Here is a 21,871-nt window from a genome sequence, read left to right on the forward strand (position 1 = left end):
AAAAAGAATAAAAATAAAAGGGAAAGAACTAGTATTGTTTTCAAAATCTTTATGCTGGCAAACCTTTGTTAGAATTAATACTGTGTTTAAGCTCTCCAACCCTTCCCCTTGCCACTGCATCTTTGTCAATAGTTCCTTCTCTTTCAGTCTAATACACCTTCTCTTAAAACATCAAAGGGAAAGTCTCAGTAGATTTTACCACAAAGCAAAATAATACTGATGGACAGCATCCCTCCTCACAAAAAGAACACTCATCTTAACTAGTGAATCACGAACTTTTGATAACCACATTTAAAAGCAGCTTGCATATCAATCTGCCCAGTAAATTCTAAACAAATTTCAGAAATACACAAGTATTTTGATCTTCAAAGCCCTATTCCATGCAATAGGGCTATGGAAATTGCATCTTTATTTCACTATCAGTCCCTTATAAAACTCTTAACTAATTCTTTATTTGCTTTAAAGAAAAGGCCCCATTCTGTATTTTCTATTCATGAGTTCCTTGTTTGACTGGCATAAAATGCAGTGACTAGATTAAACAAAGTAGTCCTAACTGGAATCTACTCAATTTTCAGAACCCCATAGCTAAACCCCAAAACACTACAATACTTTCTGACTTTTTTTAGTTATGAATGCATTTGATTAACATCTAAGCATTATGCTGCTCTAGAATTTGTCTTTCAACTTAATAATACAAGAAACAACAGCTGATTAGAAGCAGTTCTTTTACACTGTCTAGGAACACCAAAGGTATTACTCTTCCACGTGTAGACCAGACAGTACCATGGAATTTTTCTTCCCAACAGCTAGACATGAAAACCTGTTTTGTTTGAATTATTATTAATATTTTTTATTTTTTTAATGACTATGGGGATAAAAATGGGTCATAAAAGCATCACTATTATGCATTAACCCAGCCTTGCCATCTCACTGTCCTTCATCTGATTTATTAAATACTACCAAGTTACAAAGTATGTTTATAAATTAATCTGGATAATGCATGTAATGTGCTTCATGTAATTCCACATTTGTTTTCTGGTTGAAGACACAGATGTTTCACTGTGCACATTTTCAATCATTTGAAGAAGCCAGTGCATTGACCATGATGTTTTCTTTTGCAAGATCTCAATTTCCTTTTTTGTTATTTTGTTAAATCCAGAAGCTTTCTGTTAATCTGCAAGATTAGTTTATAATCCTGCCTCTGTCATTACTCCTCAGTTTTCTAAACAAAGGTTTAGAAAGGTTACTCATTTATTTGCAGTAGGAATTAAAGAAATGAAAGGACATACGGACAGTACTTTGACTACAGTCAGTTCAAGTGATGGACACAGTTTTAAAAAAATGAATCTGAATACAAGTGGTCAGAGAGACTATGAAGGAGAAGTAAGGGTTATAGAGATGCATATTAAGTAAGTTAGGCAGAATAATAAATTACACACAAGAAACGGGTGAGTAGCCCAAATTTTTCCATTGCTACTCAACGAGCTAGCGTTAGAAATACCAGTTGGTATGATCTCTGACACCTGCAAGTGAGAATTCTAGAAAACCAAGACAGACTATCAGCCTTCATACCGAGGTAGGAGCAACTGGCAGCTGTCTTGATTCTAAAGAAGCCCCACACGTTCATTTCTAGTGGGGTGTTTTCCGGGTACAGCATGAAAGGCCAGCACCCTTCTACAGGCTAGCGATTTAAAAAAGTAATTTCTGCAATAATCTTTGAAAACACATTCTATTAAGCATCCAAAAATAAGTGGACATTTCCTCCAAGTAGAAGTTTATGTCAAATGACTTTAATTTCAATAAATGTTGCATTTTGAAAAAGCAAGCAAATCCAGGTTCCCATCTGGAAAACACGGGTGGAACTGTTCTAAAATGAGAAGTATTTAAAAGAAACACAGAAATAAAGACAGCATCATCTTTCCATTCACTGAAACAGAAAATTTTTTGCCGTGACAACAACCAAATTACATTAGAGACCACACCATTCCAAACATACTTCAAGTACAGCAAGTTACAGGCACAGCACCAACTGCACCTCCCCAGGTTCCACTAACTCCTGTAGGTATGAGTTGTTGTTGCATCATACATAAGCATCAAACATTTTTTAACTGTCAGTACTGTTGGATGCAAAGCTTTAATTCTTATTTTTTAAAAACCTCGCTATTCCTTCATGCAAAAAAGGGAAAAGAATTATCTTAACATTTTGAAATGCTGAGATAAAAAGCAGAAAGGAACTTCTGTTTTGCAAATTCAGAAAGATTATTCCTCCAGATTAAGGTTTTCTGGGGCAGATGTTTATTTTATGATATCACAGGGTCTCTCTTGCTTTACCTCATTTATATTGGGACTTTAAATATCTATGAAGGTACTTCCCATAGTTCCTTAATGTCTTTGCAGCACGTTGAATAGAAGAAATTCCTAAATGAGACTGAACTTGAAAACTATTTTGAAACAGACAAAAGCATTAGAATAGCAGCTTGCAGATCTGAATGCAAAATGCAATCCGTAATTAAAGAGGAGTGGGACGTCAACTGAAGGAGATGCTGGACAAGCTGCGTGATTTTTGTCTAAAAGCCCTTTCAGAGTCCAATTACAAAAGCGTGTTCAAAACTTTGTATCTAAATGGCTTAATATGCTTGCATTAAGGAATTATATAAAGGGTATGATAAAAGTCTTACAAATTTACGTGCCCTACATATGCCATGTGTATACACATACATACACACACAAAAATCAACTTCACAAAAATCCAAAACAAATCCAAAGACTTAAAATGATAAAACTGTAAAGGTGTTATGACCTGTAAAAGACATGTTAGCTTAGGCATAAATATAATCATTTCAACTTAAACTAGTAAAAGAAATTGCAAAATTACTTTTTCAAATAATAAAGACAACCTAAATTTCACGACATTTTAATACAGTAGAATAGTTTCTTAGAGAATAGAATACAAGTTTTTTGCAGTAATAATAAAATCTTAGTTTAAGATGATTTCCTGAATTCTGAAGTTTACAGTTTCTTCTTAAGTTTCAGCTACGTAAGACAATGGTTATACCTTGTTTTCTTGCTGTAAGTTACTTTTGACAGTGATTAATTTTTTTTTTATTGGTACAGTATCTAAGATACAGTTTCATCCATGACTACATTCAGTCTTAATATAAACCAAATAAACAACAGGCAAATATATTTTCATATCTAAATGTTTACATCAATGTACAGCTTAACGACTTGTAAAAAACCTGAAACCTCTTTCTCAAAGTATAAACAGTAAGTTAACTCCTGCAGTCCTATATATGACTATTACTAGGAAATGTATAAAAACACAAATACTTTTCTAAACCAGTTCCCACCAGATTATGGAACCTGTATGACCACAACCTGACTGTCCCTCTAAACAGGGTGGGATTTAGAAAGAGGATTGAACATCATATTCAACCAAGGACCATACCACTGTCCATTCACCAGCCACGCAAGCTCCTGTATTAAGATTACTGTCTCTTGTAACAGTTAATTGAAACATGTTTTAAGACATACTCTTCCAGAGGTTTAATCATTAAAAGTTCAGTAGCATAAGATTTGATGAACACGATTTTTGACATTGCCACCCTACTCAGACACACAATGAGTGGGTCAAAGAGTAAATGACAACTTGGGAAAGAGGGAAAAGTCTCCTACATACTAATACACAGAATGTGAAGTTTCACTCAGAAGTTGTAGCACCTACTACAAAAATACTATCCAAGCAGAAGCCTCTATTCCAGAGCTTCCCTTAAAGCCAATGATAATTTTGCACCTGCCATACCTGCAGCTGTGCCCTAATTTACTTTGAAGTTTTCTTTCTGATCAACATGTTACTTTTATTTGAACGCGTCCAAAACACACCAGCCTTCTTACGCATTTCTAGAACCCCAAAGCTTCCTAATTGCAGTAAACTTAAGCTGCCGACTTTTTACTTAAACACCCCGAGAACCTTTATAGAAGTACTAACACAGTAAACACTCAGTTGCATAAGGAGATACTTCATTTATTGTCTTCTAAGCTTCCAGCTACTAGAAATGACGAGAGGCAATTCTTTACTACACTTAATTTGCTGCAAATTGGAAAGTTTCAGCAGGCAAACAGTTAAGAACTGGGGGAGGAGGGGGAGGAGGGGGAGGAGGAGAGGGTTGGTTTCCTTTCCAGTTCTCACCATCCAGCATGCTCCGTTAGCAGTGCAGAGGTTAAAGCCTCTGAGGTAAAGCAATACTATTTATAATCATCAGCAATGTACTCTACATATTTGAAAGTCTGATTTCAGCCCTTTAAAGGCTGTCTCGAAAGAGCGGCACCAGAATTTGGAGAAGGGCAAGTTTGCTCTCAGTGCTGTGAAACAGAGGACATTTCCGAAGCCAAACAGCATTACTGCAGAATAAATATGCTAAGCAGTGCGGGAAGCCAGATGAAGTCTTAAATGAAAACATGCACGTTAATGTTTAAGCCCTTTCCCTTACGTGAGATCTCCACACAAGCGACAGAAGGAAGAACGCTGTCTGAACGCTGCTGAAGGACAATGGGACTCCCCATTTATTTTTATTATGCTGCCGTCTCCTGGCTAATTTTGTACAAGGTAAGACTGAATAAATCAGATTGTAGGACTTCAGGTTTTTGCTTTTCCTTGATTAAAACACAACCCAGTTTTTGTAAAGTGACAAATACTTTCACTTCGAAAGACCATTTCAATTAAAAAATACTCAAAACGGCAAAAAGGTTAATTTTTTTGTTTGTTTTACTTTGTCATCAATGTACAGTAGGATGGAGGTCATTACTGTTGTTTATATTATAAAAATCACAATACTTATGACTATTTGTTATGTTCTGTTGCGAACAACTTTACCTTTTTACAGCCCTGTAACTTGAGGGTTTAAATAGCTTTCACAGTATTTGTTTTAAATTACTACGAGGTCAAACACACAAGGAAAAAAACTAACAGGAAAACAGGAAAAATAACAAAGATGAACAGTTAAACCTCTGTAAATCTGTTGAATATGTATCAGTAAATGCCAATGCAGTATTTTAAAGAATGATTTAATTTTTTTAAAGCCAGTATTAATTGGGTTTGAAAAAGACATTTTTTCTTTATTGGATGCGTGTTACAGCACAGAAGCAGACTCCGCATACGTACCCAGGCTTAAGCAAAAAAGCTAAGCAAAGTAAAAAGCGCCAATTTTAATGTAAAGTTTTTAAAGGACTACATTAGTATTCACTTGTTTATACAATGTCTACACTAATGCCTGCACAAGCACCCTTCAGACAAAGAACAGACATAAAAAGATTTGGAAATAAGGAGTCAATACCTTTTAACCATTTTATTAGAAGATGAAGTAATCCCAAGGAATTTGTTTCACTGGCTTATGAAGCCATACAAACTAAATTCAATCTAAACTTTAATATTAAGCAAAGACAGAGTACAGACAAAACAGAATACTTACAGGTGCAATGTTGCAGCCCCAAATACCACGGCAGGAAGGAGCAGTGAACTGTAAAATGATTTGTCCTACAAAATGCACAGCAAAGTATATAGCTAATGGAGTCTTGATGAACTGAGGTGGTATTTCACAGGCTCATTTTCAGGCATAAACATAATTCCACTTGCCTCTAGAGTTTACATTTTCAATTAAGATGGAGGAGTTTAGGCTTACAACAACAATTCTGTGGGAAGCAATATCCACAAAAGCAGCCACAAAGGTGCTTGAAATCCATACAAACAGGCTGGTTTTTGAAGAACATCAAACACTACTCTCAACACTTCTAAAGACAACTTCATCCTCTAGATTTAGAAAATGTATCCATAACATAGAAAAGCTTGAGCTTTAGAGAGACATTCTGATAACAACAAATACCTATAATGGCACTCTTGCATAATAAAACTAAAAGGCAAGATAGTCACAGACTGAGTTATGCTGGGACAGTGCATCTTCTCAGCAGTATGGCATCTTGCTCTTGAAGGGCAGGAGGAAATACAGTAGCATAGTCCTTGACAGCAGACAACGGCATAGGGGATAGAGGATTCTTCCAAGTGGCAAATTTCATAGACAGTGGGCCTAGTAGCTGCAATTCTAGCTCTAAATCTGGTAAAACACTAACAGAAAGCCAATGCTTTCATGCTGTAATATACCCTCAGACAGAAAGATGTTCTCACAGGCAAGATTTCATCATTTAGTCACTCCCCAGAAACACATTAACGCTGGAGAAGGAATTGTTTCTTCTTACCTGATAATGGGGTGTTTGTGTACTTTTACACTGCCATATAAAATATAGCTTCTATATGCCACACAGTTCAATAGGAAAAAATCCATAGTAAACACTTCACAACCTGAAACATCCCTGGAAGCTGTTATTTGAAGGGCAATGAGCACTTAAGTGTATGAAAGAAACAGGTTCCCCAAGGAACTATCCTTTGCAACCTGTCCACAAAGATGTATTTAAGGAAAAAACCTGACCAGTTGCACTCATTCTGTACAGATGTTTTATATTCTAAGCAGGTATAAAGTCTAATTATTTCTATAGCTGCCCAGTGTCTTCAGTGTAATTCTTATGTCCAGAACAAACCTTGCCTGTGACATACCATAGAGATCTCATCACATTCCCTAATTCAGAGCAACCTCAAATCTCTTCCTTTAATTACTCATTCACAACAAAACAGTTTTTCTGACTCCAGGTCCACAAAGATCAGTGCTTCCCTAACAGACACTCCTCTCCAACCTGTGCTATTGGGTCCGTAACAGGCTTTATGCAAATCTATTCTCAGCTCTGGCAGTCAGCTGGCAGAAGGCTACAGCACTGACGTATTTCTGAAAATCCTGGCTTTCACCTTTCAGCGGTGTTCCCTTTCTCCTCCTTTCTGCACAATATTGGAAGGTTGACATGGATTTAATTTGCTCAAGTTTTTCGTTCAAATGGATGAGAGACTCACGTCAAGTTTGTTTACCCAGTAAATGTATCCCTTAGGAGCTGTAAAGAAAAAGTATGTTCCGGGACCCGATTTCCTGATGTTTTCCTTTGGCCTGTGCATTCAATGCAGACTGAAGAGCACTGCTGACAGAACATACAAGCAAAATGGATGAAACCTCCACCTAACATAAAGCTCCACTTTCTGCAATGCTAAGTGGAAAAGAGGTATTCTTCCAACATGAAATCCACTGCATACCAGTAAGGACAACAAGGTAAATACATTATTTCCCAACAGCCTAATAAGATTTTAAAATTGTGGTAATATAGAATATCCATTCTCTTGGTTCAAATGCTGTATTCTTAATGCTTTTTAAATTCTATGCTTCATTTCTACTTTAATGTCTTCTTTATTTTCAAGCTTCTAAGACAGATGTATACTGAATTTTCATTTAAAAAAGTATTTTCCACTTCTTTCTAATGAAAACTTAGAGCCTTCTAACCACAACAGCATTCCTATAAAGAAACTTATCTTTATAAAAATTTGCTTGTTCTCTGTTCCTATGTAAAACCAAATATGTTATGCTGACAGCTGTGAACTGTGGAATATTTACAGATGTAATACAAATTTTATTAAAAACAAATTAATAAGAGAAAAATAATTCTATTTAAAATTTTAAAAATATTTATTTAACTATTAGGCTTAATGGCAGTTGATAGGCCATTCCCTCACCCCTGGTATTTTCTCTAGAAGTTCTATACCAAATGCTTCAAGGATAAAGACTTCACATAATTGCTGTGGGATTCGGGAGTGCTGCACTCTTCTTCTTCCGAGTTTTCAACAAGGTATACATAAGAAAAAAAATCTCAATGGGAAAACTATGCCAATACTGATATAAATTACGTAGTTCTCTCTGAATGCTAATATAGGCGGTAGTGTACTTCTCTCAGGACATGCACATATGCTAAAAACAATAAATGAGTGTTGTCTACATGTTCTGTTCTCCAAAGCACTAACACAGAGATGTCAGAGAAAAACAATCTCTCAAAGATACAGAAACATTTGCTGACTTTATAAGCATAAAACCTGGTGTATTTCATGGCTTACATTTCAGTCTCTTCCTTTTGTTTCTTTAATAAATTTCCTGCTAATTTACTGAATTCTGGTTCTCTAGCAGAACTTAAGGTTTCCCAGGCCTTACAGAAATCTCACCAGCAACTGTCCCTTAGCACACAGTGCTCACAGCCCTTCCCTATTCTAAAGCTAACCCCCGATCAGCCTATGGCACTGGACTCACCTACTGGCATGCATTGCCTTCAAGTAGAAAAGCATCTATCCGATGGGCTAGGACCCCCTTGCTCAAGTAATGAAGTGTACAAAGCCATTTTTGGTTCTTTGGATCATTTTTTTTTTATCCTAGAAAGACTGTTTCATAGCTCTGCATGTACCATTTCCAGTGGCTGAGTACTCTGCAGCATGAGCATGCGCACACACAGAGTTCCTCCTGGTAACCGGAGAGTAATCTCAACATGTATAAATGCATCACTAACACGTCAACTATTAAAAAAAAAAGTTCAAAAGGTTCTCTCCCTCTCTTTCTCTCACTTTTCCTTTCAGATAATTTGAATGCTTCATTAAGCTATGATGAGAAGACAGTATCTGGAAAATAAAAGATGAACCCACTTGATGCATCAAAATCAGGATTTTTAGCGTGCATTGCTGTCTGTACGTTCATCTGTACTTTCATCTACCTAAAGGATATGCTTTCTGAAGAGCCAAACGAACAGAAGTTTAATGCAAATAAAGCAGAATGTGGGTTTTACCCGGATGAACTTTGTTCAGCTATTTTTATGGGGAAAACAGCTGCCTTTAAAATCGGAAACTTTTGTCAGAATACCTACCAACCTGAAACACTCAGCTGTGTTCAGACTTCATGCAACTGCTCCATGGTTTTGAAGACTCTGCATTTTATCACAAGACCACTGTCAGATGAAGAAGGAAATTTCTCACTGGCATACATTATCACAATTCACAAGGAGCTGGAAATGTTTGTAAAGCTACTAAGAGCTATTTATATGCCTCAGAATATTTACTGCATACATGTTGATGAAAAATCACCAAAAGATTATAGAGCTGCTGTACAAAACATCATTAATTGCTTTGAAAATATTTTTATTTCCTCAAAAAGAGAAAATGTTGTTTATGCAGGATTTTCAAGATTACAAGCTGACATTAATTGCATGAGAGATCTAGTTCATTCCAAAATTCAGTGGAATTACGTTATTAATCTATGTGGTCAAGATTATCCCATTAAAACTAACAAAGACATTATACAATACATCAAAAGTAAATGGAATGGTAAAAATATGACTCCTGGGGTAGTCCAGCCACTTCATATGAAACACAGGACACAGGTTAGTTACAAAGAATATGTACATTCTGGAATATCATACGTGTATCCAACAAAGAATATAAAAGCTAAACCTCCATATAATCTGACAATATATTTTGGTAGTGCCTATTACATACTCACTAAGGAATTTGTAGAGTTTGCATTGACTGATGCACGTGCGAAAGAGTTGCTTGAATGGTCAAGAGACACGTACAGTCCGGATGAACACTACTGGGTCACACTGAATCGTTTAAATGGTAAGATGTATGTTATTTCTGCTATGAATAATCCCTGGACCAACAGCATTGTAAGGTCTCCAACAGAGAAAGCTAGCAAGCTCTAGTTCCGAGCTTAACACCACCACTTAACTGCACTGCATTGCATAAGTATGGTCATTTCTTCAGCCTTGATGCTGCCCTTTCAGAAAGTCACATTTCCTGATGGCTGAGAAACAAAGTTTGACACCAGAGAAGTACTTTCTATAGTGCAGACCATTAGCTACAAGGCTAGAAAAATATTGCTTAAAAGAAGTAAATATTTTTGCTGCATGAAGCTCATGCTCTCAAGGAATAAAGCAACAAAACTGAGAATGATGTCTATTCTTATGATGTAAACATCTGTAAACAAATACTTAACGTGGCTACATTTAAAAAGTAAGTGGTAAGCAGAAAGGTGTCTTATCAGAACTTTGTTTTTAAAGATGCTCCAGGGGCAACACCCAATGCAGACTGGGAAGGAAACATAAGAGCCATTAAATGGAAAGATCAAGAAGGAACCACACACAAAGGCTGTAAAGGTAACATGAATTTTGATCATGAACTCAAATTTGATTCACTGACTAGCATTAATTCCAAATTACATATGATGCTTTTAACTAGCTATTAACTGTGTCTCAGTGGTCATATATATTTTATTTTGAAAGTATCAAATAAAACAGCAAGCCACCCTACTAAATTACTCCTGGGTATCCAACCTAAATAGCTTCTGATATATTATTGCAAAGATAGTCACAGTATCCATACACTGACAACTGTTCTTTCAACCTCCAACTACCAATGCATGAACTTTACTGATCAGTTTTCAGTGAAGAGGAGGGGTTTACTTGACATGCATGTTTGCCACCAACATTGGGTTAAACCTCTTCAATCTGAACTATCATAAAAGAGGAGAATAGTGCTGACCACATGGAAAGCCTGCAAAAAAAATTTGAGTATGTAACAGCATAAACTCAGCACAGTGAAGTACTGCATGATTAAACGAGTATCTCAAACAGAAGCAGATCAGAACTTCAGTGTGCCCAACTACAAGACACAATATTAAGCAGAACACTGTGTCAGTGAAGCAGCTAGAGGCAATGTCTATCCATTTGTGTAAAATACAAACCCAAACCCTTGCCTTGATGTTTAAAATTTAGCATTATCCTCCAGATACATTTCCGTGATGCTCTATGTGAAATCAAAAGATAACTTTTGTTAGTAACGCCACAGAACGAATCTAATTTTTTTTCAATTAGATTCAACCTTCTGCTGCTTTCAGATCCTTCCATTTGTCTTTGCAGGTCATTACATCAGAGACATTTGTGTCTATGGACTAGGGGATTTGCAGTGGATTATTGAGTCACCTCATTTGTTTGCCAACAAATTTGAGCCTGCAACATACCCACTTGTTATGGACTGCCTAGAGAGACGCTACAGGCTTAAAGTACTGCACCAGGCAGAAGTCCCGATCGAAGATGACTGGCGCTTTCAGGAAGAGAACTACTTCAACATGAAGCTGAATGTTTGAGCTTAACTAACATGTAAACAAATGTTCAAAATACTGACAGAAACAGGTAACATTTTTAGCCATAGACTTCACTCTGTGTATTACAGCATGAGGGTAAGCACAATACTGTACTACCAGACTGCCAGTGAAATAAACAGGTTTTATTTATTACAGTAAGGTAAAGAGCAACAACTGCTAATGGGTTAATTCTCAGAGAAAATGACATGTCTAGATCTGTAACTTAGTGAAGACAAGGGGGAAGTTCATAATCCTTTAAGTGACTTGATTAACTGGAAAAATATATATTCCTCATGTCTGCAGCCAAGAAAAGGATTAACTGGTATGAAAATAATGAAATGGAAGCAATGACTAAACAAAAGATAAAATATGAAGAGCACAAATTAAAGTCATGTCTACTGTATGTCTTACAAAGTAGATTATTTTGAATAATTAAGTTCATGCTAAAGTTTCAGAGCTTGTAGATAAGCAAGTGACAACCAGTTTCAGACACAGGCTATTTCACTGGGGTTTTGTTATTGTTTGTTTGGTTTGGTTTTCTTCTTCATGGCCAGCTGCATCTCTAATTTCATTGTGTAGCATGGCAACATCACTCTTGCCCTACTCAGGATTTGCTCCTAATGAAAAGTGTGTGTGCGCCAGTAACAGTAGTAGGGATTCTGCAATGCACGTTTACCTTCAAGTCCCTGTTTCTGAGTCTCTGCAGGAGTTTTGAGCAAGGAGACATGGGGAATTTGAAGCCAGGAAACAAAGAAAAACTGAGCAAAAAGCCATGTTTCAATCCCAGTGTACCTGCCCGAGGGAAACAAAACTTTCCTGAACCTTGCAACAGTCTGCAGCAACTAGAGATAAAACCTAACAGCAACCAGGACAAGCATCTCATTTCCCAAACACTGCAGACCAAATGCAGTACTTGCTGGTCTACAGTAAGGAAGGGGCTTTCAACACACAACACAGGCAAAACCAGGGAACAGTAATAAATAAAAAAAAAATGATCCAGCCCTTTTCCAGGCAAGAGCTGCTCTTTAGTCTTCAGGACTCTTAAATTAATCATTTCACTTGTGCAACCAAAAAAGATTGAGAGAATATAAGGAAACAGAGAGGATGTAGGTGGTGGTCTTTCATACAATATGACAACTCTTCCATGGGATTAAAGGTCTTGCAAGGCCATCTCTGCACCTTGTCTCCAAAGGTGTTTAGTTAGGTGCTACTGACAGAAAGAGACTAGGAGAAACCTGAATTGTAGGAAGTAATTTCAAACTGTTCATCCTCCTTTAGAAGTATTTTGGCAAGAATGCAGATGGAAATTTCATTCCAGTAAATCCAAATAGACTCCCAATTATTTTGCATAAACTCTGATAGGAACTAATAAGATATATCTTGTCACTTGTAAGCTCATTTGATTAGAACATACAGATTATAAATAACTGTCTAGGAGCAATTTAGATGAAGCTTCAATATACATCCAAAATATCACTCAGTTTTTACAAGAAAACTGACTTACAAATTAAACATTTTTCTGAAAAATCAAATGAATCAACAAATGACCCAACAACAGAACATGAGAGTTTCTTACTACAAACTTACTTCCAGGTTCCTGGAACTGTACTGCTCATTTTCCCACATGAGTTTCTTGGAAACATTTCTTTCAAATGATCTTTAACCTAAAGGACGACCAGCTGGTCCCTATTTATTTACAAAAACTTACAAACTCAACCCAAAGGTCTGTACTCAGTTTCACATATAATCAGGGACTGATTTTGTGGCTAAATATTGCTAGAGGTGCTTTTTTATGGAGGGAAGTAAAAAAAAACCAAACCATATAGCATGTTCACACTGAGCTTTTTGAGAGTCCCTCTGAAAACCATTACTGAAGCTAATGGGTCTCTGGCATGTATTAGTCATAGCAATATTCATAATTAATTTTTCTCCAAACCACACCCAATGCACTGTAGGGCACTACCAGCACTTATTCACGCCATGTTGTCTTCTAAAGTGTGAATGGAACATTCCTTGTTATGGTCATTGCAGCAAATCCAGTACATAGCTTTCACCTTCTACCACCATCACACAGAACAATTGTTGTGTATCACTTCTGAATTGAGTTAAAAGGAAAAATTCAATAGCACGGTGCTGCATAGCATGTGCTTGTTTCGCAGAAACTGAACCAGACAAAGGGAAAATAAATCTGCACAAAAAGCCCTCTTAAAATACAATTTAGGTATGATTTTACCCATGTCAACAGAGGAAAGTCACTGGAGCATGATCCTCCTTCCTTAAAGGATTTCGTATTTTAAACAAGACTTCACATAAATACACCCCCCAGGAAAATCATAATTAAACCACCCCATTCTCAATCATTAAGAAACAGTATTCTATTAATTATGCTGAGTGACCATGACCACATTATATTCTTGATTTTACTTCTAACAACAGTAAAAAATTAAATAACAAAGCTGTGAAATCTGAAAGCATTTAAACATACATAATAAGCATCCATTAAGTTTTGTACACATTATCATGTTGTGAACAGATCAATCATAACTTTTAGATAAGCAATTGATGTTACTAACCTTTGGTGACTGTTGATCTAAGAGCATACAGTGCCAAAGTGACCCTGTTCAAGGGAACATGACGCCCTATAACGTACTACACACATATCTAACAGACTTACGTGTAATCTCTGTTTCAAAAAGCCTGAGGCACATGGTCAATAGCTCTATATCTAAGTTAAACATTTGGTTAAGTGTTTTTATATGGCACAGACTTTAATAGTTAGGATATTATTTCAAGTATGTATTAAAAGTCTGTTGACTCTGAAAACAATGCCAAAATAAATTTTAAAGCGATACAAGAAATTAAATTTTAAAGAAGTAATCTTGTCCTTAACTTCCACAGTAACTCCCAGAAGGACTTCCACCATAGATTCAACAACTACCACCCTGTTTCCAAACTACCTCTAGCATACTATTACACCATAGTAACGTCTTATGACAGGAGAGTCAACATGAAAAAATGGTAACAGTATATTTTTCAAACCCCTGCAAAAGTGAGGTTAAATAGATGTATACACTGCTAGGTAGTTCTTTTATTCCATCATTTCTAAAAGCATAATTTTTGGCAAATAGCAGGCTTCCAAACAAGCAGGCACCAAAGATCGTCCATGCAAGGGCCACAAAGCCAGTTAGAACAGAAGTTCCAAAATATTAATAATTTTGGGCCCACTGAAATCTACAGACCAACACAGATTAGCACTAATTTATAACCTTCACGATCCCATCAAATACAAAAACAGTTATTAGAAAATCTTGCTTGTTCTTTTAAATTTTAGTAGTCTGTTAACAATAGGTGACAACATTCAAAAGTGCAAATTTTAAACTGACAATTTCCATGTCACATAGAATTCTTCCAGAAGAACAGGAAGCAGAAGGCAGCAGAAAGCTCTTCATCTTCAGGGCTTCTGCTACAGAATACACATCACCAAACTCCATTATCTGGAAGCAAAGTCGTTCCTTTTCCTGCTGACTGAAGGTCCTATCCTGCACATTTTAGCATGTGACTTAGTACTGATAGTTTAAATTTTCTCTTCTTACTGTATAAATCCTCAAAAATCTGGCTCAAACAAAAGACACTTCTGTGTAAAAAGGTATTACAAGTTTTATTTGTATTCATAAATTGCTCTGTTTTAGACAAAGCTCTTTTTCAACTCTTTTCAGTCTAAATATTTAGAAGCTTCAAAATTTGTCCCAAGCACTTCATCTAACAAGCTTGCTCTCCAATGTAAATCACCACTAAAAAAATTCTCATTGCTCTTCAAAAAAAAATAATCTTTGGCCAGGAAGTTTTATATTTTGGCAAGACAGTTCAAAGCATTGACCATTCAGGCAAAAAGAAACAATCCCTCTCTCAACACTGCTGCAGTGCCTGACTGTTTGCCTTAAGAGTTTTCACAGTTTAATGTTGTTTTTTAACTTCAGTAGCAGCATACTGAAGGCTTCAAGATGTGAAGCAAGGAAAAACAACTTACTTTCAAGGAAGGGAAGTCACTTAGAAAAATGCCTCACACGTTAATCAGTTACCTTAATAAAGTCCTTCAATCCATGACAGTTTCCTCTCACATGCTTGTGCCTTCCCCTAGCACCACTAGTCCTTTTAACGATACCAGTAAAAGCAGACAAATACATGAATTTAATATTGTCAGTTCTTCAAGTAAAGTTTCTATTAAGGCAAAATATGTTTTTTTGAAAGAGAACTCTGATAGAAAGTCTGCTTCATCCTCCCTGTACCTACACTCCATAAAGCCTTTCAAATCTAGTACTACAGCAAGTACTGTCAAGATAAACCAAGGCATGCAGAGTTCTTCATCTTGGTGTTTTCCATTTCCTTGAATTAGACAAAACTTGCATATGTATTCAATTTTTTTCCTAAGCATTTACTTCATGACCTGCATATCACTGGGAAAACAGATTGCTCTATTTCTTGTATGAGCTGCAACAGAAAAAAAACTGAAAAGAAAACTGAGCAGTGAGACAACTGTCTGTTGGGCTTCCCACAAAGTGGTAAACATCTCCACGAGCCAAGCCAGAAGGTCTGGAAGGAAGCAACCCTCTGCTCTGGAGCACAGGAAAGCAACTTCCTACAGTTTCATGAAACACAATATTCTGTGATATGCCTCTTGTAGCATGTAAATATATGTATATTATCTAGTTCAAAGTATATGAGCCTGATGGTGAGGACTGCAGAACTGTTGTTTGGGCTGCTGGATACCTGTATTCTCTGGCGAATGTTTTTGCTGCATCATTACAGCATCTGTTTGTCAAAGTCCTTTGGGAAACCGTTGCTGTTTACAATTTAGCAGACTATCAAGACTGCTCTGTAAGCTCACAGGTGAAATTAATACACAAAAATAGCTTGTTTTGAAAGAGCTTTCTTGAATTTCACAGTAGCAAGGAAGAGAACTGCCACACAGTTCCCAGATTTACACTTTTCCAATTTACATCCATGCTGTAAACCTCATCCCCTGGGATGAAGTGAAAACACAGATTCGCTAGCTGAAAAGAGAGATTGAATACACAGCATAAACAAGCAAATACAGAATTATTCTTTTTGAACTACTCTCATCATGTCAGTTTCCAAAGTCACATAACAACACCTCCCACACATAGACCACACACATAGAAGTGGCAGGGACACGCAGGGCTGGGCACACACTAGCAGACAGAGGGTGGCAAGGCCATGAAAAAAACCCAAACATGCTCCACATGGATCTCATAGGTTGGATTTTGGTTCAAAAAATGTATTGTAATTCTTAAAATACAGCAGTTAGCATCAGTAGAAACCTATGTATGGCAATCTACAACACTCTGTACTTACAATTTTTTGTGTTTTAAAAGAGCATGCGTCAGAAGAGTATTATATTTATTAATAAAAAATTATTAATAAAAAAGTTCTAATCCTAGCATATGTACAACACTTCTTTTTTTTCTTTTCTTCTTCTTCATTAGCTCTAGCTCATTCTACTATATGTCCCATTGCTGCACAAAGATACAATGTGCTGGGGGAATGCTGCTAATTAGCACTTCAGATATAAAAAAACCTGCTAGCTACCAGAAAGCGTGGCAACCAGTTCCCCATGACCCTATTTAGAAGGGTTCTTGTCCCCTTCTTGATTCTGAATACAGAACAAGAACATTACTGGTATGTACCCCAAAATCTAAAAAAATCACTCTTCAATCGTAATCAATGGAAATGTGGACTAAACCATGTTCCTTCAGTTGGTTATCATTGTCTTTGTGCACCAAAATCAAATAATGAAAAGATGACTAGATTATATTATATCCACTGCATTGTTTCTAGAAGCATCCTTCTGAATATTGTGAAGAATTCACATGTATGTGAAAACAGTTGCATGCAAATATGAGGCTATGCTAAATAATAAAAATAAAATAAATCCATGCAGGATTCATTTAGTTATAAAAAACTGATCATCAGACTGGCCAGGCCATGGACAAAACATCTCATTCCTGCATTTAATAATTAAGTTACATTCATCCATCAACAAAAATTCAGATGCAAACAAAAAAAACCTCATGAAAAATAAACTGGTATCTGCAAACAGGAAAGCAAAGCTGCTAGGACTAAACCAGTGTTCTATAGAACAAAAGCAGCACTGAGTGCAGCAACATGAGACTAAACCTAACAATATTCCACGTCACCTGCAACAACTTACTGAGAAACTTTTTCCTTCACAGGTCTGGTTTAACACAAGTATACTGTATGTTTTATCCAGTATCAGGGTGTCTGGCAAAAGATAACCCTGCCTAAATGTAGCAACTATCACCACAAATCTCACTGATAATAAAAAGAGTGATAGGAAAAAAAAGGGAGTATTTGCAACTTTCATCTTTTCCCCTAGTTACAAAGAAACCTATATAATAAGATCAAACCAGCACTGTAAAAGGAAGTGGCATCAATATTTTCTACAGTAATTCATGTAATTGCCAAAAATTCTATGAAGAGTTGCCCTTCCCCCCAAAAAAAAGACAACAGGAAATGTCCTTTAAAAATACAGGGGTCAAATCGTAACCTGAAAACGTAATCAGTTTAAACACAGAGTAGACACTGATAAAACAACACCACATGCATTTAGGTAAAAAACCACCAACCAAACCAAATATCCAAAACCTCAAACAAAACAAATCACCCTTTTTAAAACTGAAATTATAAACAAATACTAAATACTGGAAAAAATGAATTTATGAAGTAGTTGAAAAATCAAACTGTCTCTGAGAACAAAAATATCATTTTTACAACTACTTCGAAACACATTTTTTATTAAAAAAAGGCCACACAGAATTACTTCAGGCCATCATAGAACAGAACTCTTAGAAGTTCAATTTCAATTTGCATATTTAGATAAAAGAAACCCCACTTTACAATAGTGGATGTGAATGCACTTGTTTATATATATACACACATGTATGGACCCATATCTATATATCCATCTGCGGAGGTCATATGTGACTCCACTACTACTAAGCTGAAGAAAAACTCACCTTGTGACAAACTTCTGATTTAATTTCTTTGAGAGCACGTTCAGAGAACACACAACCACAGTTTCTCAGGAAGCAAAACCTTCAAAGAAAAGACATACAATCGTTTTTAAGAAACCCTGTGCCTAAGAGGTATGTGCAGTGCTGATTTAACACAGAAACAATACTGCAATGGGCTAGGAGGATGCTGCTAACTTTCTCTTTACTTTGATTAACTGCAAGAATTTGTATCAGCACCTTTAAGTAGGTACTTATTAATTTGCACGATATAACAACTGAATGAAAAACATTGGGCACATTAAACCGCAACACATATTTTGTTATTTCATTCTTGGTATAATTCAGCATAGGTTTATGACAACCTCTCAAGAGGATCTTTGCAAAACAGATGCTCTAGAGGTGTGTTTGTACATTTGCTATAGGTTGGCACACATTTCTCTGGAACCATCACCACACTCTGTTTTACTACAAAGTTACACTATTTGAATAGTTCCATCTTCCACCAGGTTTATTGGCTTCATTTACTCTGACTCAAGCTCTCCAGCAAAGCTGTAACAAGTGACACTAGCCAGGGATCTTCCCCCACACGGAAGATCCTACCAGACTATGTGAAGCAATTATGCACATGGTTCATGTGATCTCCCTTTCCTGAGAGCTACTGTTGTTAATCCTTTCCTCTCGATCACTCTCAACTGAATTAAAAAATGCTCAGGTAGCTCTGGTAAAAATGGGTGTACTTTTCAGGCAGGTTCCCTCTTTAATTCCACCTCAATCTCCCAGCTAATCACTGTCTGGAGGAAGAAATACTTTGCAACTATCAAGCTGTGAATGCACCCTCTTCTCAGTCATCAGACTTAACAGGCAAAGAAAAAGAAATTGCCAAACATGCCCAAACCAGGATGCCAGGAAACGTCCTTCCTTAGACCAATCAAAACCAGATTAGATTAGACATACATTTCATCTCCACTCTGATCCTAGCACAGGGAGAGGTAGAATTGCTTGATGTGACACAAAGGGAGGTCTCATCCAAACTCCCTTTGCTTGCCCATACCAACCTCCCATGGTTTAGCTCCCAAACACCTTTTAGCCACTTCTTGTCTGCAAACATTGCCATCTACTTATTATACATATAAACTCACTTAGGAAAGGGTTAACATTTTATCTTTCCTCTTGAATACAAAATGGACATTTAACTGTCTCCTGAACTCCCTCCTCCTGAAGGAAAGGCAAATACTCCCAGCAAAGGCTTGCGTAAGTACATGATTTGCAACATAATTCAAATGTTTTTACCTGCTTTATACTTGGTTTGGCACAGTACTTGCTTCTAAAAACAAAATTCAGAAACTTAAATACTGACCTATGTCTTCCATTCATTTCCAATCCCACCACAGGGCATATAAAGCGTGCAGACTGGATGTCATCATATTTGTCACCTTTTATACTCTCTTTATCACCACTCCAAGCTGGATTATCTGCAAGGTTTAGTTCTGTTACATTCTGAAAAATAAAAGTGCAAGCTGTAAGATGTTTACTAATGATCTTTGAGCCACAATAACATTCTCTAAGATTTTTTTCATCATGATTCGCTATTTCTAACACTTCTAGTATATAGCAAGAACACCAGCAAATGGAGGTTTTGTAGCATGTTTTAATTTTCATGTTAATTTTTAACTATTTAATATTAGACACAATCTGTTTACCTTAATGCTCTTGATGTGTGATGCAGCTTCCATAGGAGTCTTATCAGCTGACTTCTCCAACAAAAATTCAATGATGGCATCTTTATTATACAACCTATAACACAAAATTTTAGTAATCATATTTGATTCTCATAACAGCCTTTTATTTAAAGATTAGTAGCCTTTATTATAGTGGTCTATGTGGAAGCATTCATACCTGCCTAGCTCACAGGCTACAATTGGCCGACATAACTTCTCTTGACTCAGAGCACAGTAGTACCACCTTGCCACTAATTCAGCATTTTTGTCAACCTGAAAGGGAAAAAAAAAGAAGATACTCATGGGTTTAAAACAGCTTTTATATTTGCAAATTACTCAAACATAAAGTCAAGCAGTATCTGAAGCATTAATCAAATCCCCAGCTGTCTTACCAAATCCACTTTCTGCACTCAAATGTAACCTTCAACAAAAAATTTTAGTGAAATACATTATTAGTTCTGAGGGTCTGCCTCTATCTATTAAACATGTTTCTGCATCATGGGACTCGGGACCTGTTTTCCTAAATCTGAGTTTTCTCATTTTTTGCCATTTCCACCTGTCCCATTCCCTCTTTATTCGTTTCTGCTCTTCACATGTTCTCCACTACCTTCATCTCTTTAGCTCTGCATCTCACCCCTGCTTGGGTCAACTACCATTTCTACTCCCTGTAAGGAGCAAAATAACAAGAAAAGCAAACCTGGGGATGTCAGGATGCTACCTGAACCTCCAGACTAAAAGCATGAAATTTTATAACAGATTAGGCCATTAAAAAAAAAAAAGGCTGAAGTTCACAGCTACTCTTATAATCAGGTGTGAGAAGGAAAAGGATTTTATTTACTTGTTTCACATCAGCAAGTGTAATTTGCCAGTCTTCTGCCACTTGCTGTGAGGTTTCACCCAATCACGATCCACCTATCCACGCATGCGATACCCCTGTATACCCGTTATCCTAAAACACGCTAAGGGAGCCCAAGAACATTCAGGATGTCAGCAGATGAAACGCAGAAATGACCCAATAGCTTGGTCACGCTATTAAATGATCTACAAAAAGCGTTGCCAGACACCGTTTCCCCAGGCGAAGGAGGCCCCCTAACCCCCGTGCGTCCAGCAGAATGGTCGATGTCCAAAAAGCCCTCCAGAGGGCACAGATCCCCACTGCAGCTGTCACCAGCGCCACAGACACAGTCGCCCTGCGGCAGCACCCGCGGGCCGGCCCAGCGCCGTACAAAGGGCGCTGCCCCCCGCGCTGCCCGCACCGGGAGGGCCGTGCCCGCTGCCAGGCGCTGCGGGCCGGGCAGGCCCAACCAGGCCTCCGCGGGGCCTCCCTCCCTGCCCAGGCCCACAAAGCCGGCCCGGCGGACCCCGGCCGCTCCCGCCGCCCCCTCCAACCTTCTCCACTTTGCGGGGCCCCTTGACCAGCTCGTGTCGCTTGGGGATGGTGCCGCCATCGCATCCCATCTCGCTGCCGCCGCGCCACACTTCCGGGTCCGCTCCTCCCCACCGGCCGCGCACTTCCGAGGGCGAGAAGTACTTCCGGTGCGCCCCGGGAGCGTCATGGCTGCCCCACAGCAACCAGCCGGCGGGGGGCGGGGCTTCCAGCGCGTGGGCGGGACGGGCGAGTCCACCGGGCCGGTGCCGCGGGGGGGCGCGGGCTGCGCCACCGCGCGCAAGGGGGCTTGCAGCGCCCCCGCCCGGCCCCGCCTCGCCAGAGCAGGCGTTCCCCGCTTTGTGTGGGGAGACCCCCACCCCGGGACACCCGCTCGAGGGGATTTGCGGCCAGAGGAGGGGTCCCCGAGTTGGGCCGGGCTGGCCGGGGCGCCCCCGCTGAGGAGAAAGGGGCCGCCCGCCCTTCTTGCCCGTGGGGTCCCCAGCCCCGGGCGGCTGAGGCGGGAGGGGGCGGTGCGGGCGGTAGCGAGCGTAGTGTAGAACGTAGAAAGGCAATGTGAAACGCGGTTACTGCATTTGAATGTGCAAACAATAATATTTACAAATGTCGAAG

At 38.1% G+C, this 21,871-nt stretch overlaps 2 protein-coding genes across 5 annotated transcripts in view; one reads left to right on the forward strand and one right to left on the reverse strand.

Moving 5' to 3' along the window:
• The window catches only part of RTF2 (replication termination factor 2), a 28,809-nt gene extending 7,414 nt beyond the window's left edge, over positions 1-21,395 (reverse strand). For both annotated transcript variants that reach the window (XM_040609795.1, XM_040609794.1), the window contains exons 1-5: positions 21,262-21,395; positions 20,051-20,145; positions 19,855-19,948; positions 19,512-19,651; positions 18,158-18,236 (exon numbers count right to left, since the gene is read on the reverse strand). In XM_040609795.1, the coding sequence (XP_040465729.1) occupies positions 18,158-18,236; positions 19,512-19,651; positions 19,855-19,948; positions 20,051-20,145; positions 21,262-21,330 (477 nt within the window). In that variant the 5' untranslated portion in view covers positions 21,331-21,395. The remainder of the gene's footprint in view (positions 1-18,157; positions 18,237-19,511; positions 19,652-19,854; positions 19,949-20,050; positions 20,146-21,261) is intronic.
• On the forward strand, positions 6-12,083 carry LOC121095250 (beta-1,3-galactosyl-O-glycosyl-glycoprotein beta-1,6-N-acetylglucosaminyltransferase 7-like). 3 transcript variants are annotated; one of them, XM_040609791.1, is made up of 6 exons: positions 6-4,606; positions 6,988-7,202; positions 7,679-7,773; positions 8,546-9,577; positions 10,021-10,116; positions 10,879-12,083. In XM_040609791.1, exons 4-6 carry the CDS (start codon positions 8,602-8,604, stop codon positions 11,103-11,105), a joined length of 1,299 nt encoding a protein of 432 aa, XP_040465725.1. In that variant the 5' UTR covers positions 6-4,606; positions 6,988-7,202; positions 7,679-7,773; positions 8,546-8,601; the 3' UTR covers positions 11,106-12,083. The 3 variants fall into 3 exon arrangements, with proteins under 3 accessions (XP_040465725.1, XP_040465724.1, XP_040465726.1); XM_040609790.1 differs by lacking the exon at positions 7,679-7,773; XM_040609792.1 differs by lacking the exon at positions 7,679-7,773 and having other exon boundaries at positions 7,061-7,202.
• Positions 21,396-21,871: the final 476 nt, after the last annotated feature.

This window comes from Falco naumanni, chromosome 10 (assembly GCF_017639655.2).
Source record: "Falco naumanni isolate bFalNau1 chromosome 10, bFalNau1.pat, whole genome shotgun sequence".
Classification (NCBI taxonomy): domain Eukaryota; kingdom Metazoa; phylum Chordata; class Aves; order Falconiformes; family Falconidae; genus Falco; species Falco naumanni.

Excerpts from the sequence above, each read along its gene's own strand:
- LOC121095250 (XM_040609791.1), top strand. The coding sequence starts at position 8,602 with ATGAACCCACTTGATGCATCAAAATCAGGATTTTTAGCGTGCATTGCT. Across the intron at positions 9,578-10,020 it reads CACACTGAATCGTTTAAATG|ATGCTCCAGGGGCAACACCC; the intron begins GTAAGATGTATG and ends TTGTTTTTAAAG. Across the intron at positions 10,117-10,878 it reads CACACACAAAGGCTGTAAAG|GTCATTACATCAGAGACATT; the intron begins GTAACATGAATT and ends TTGTCTTTGCAG.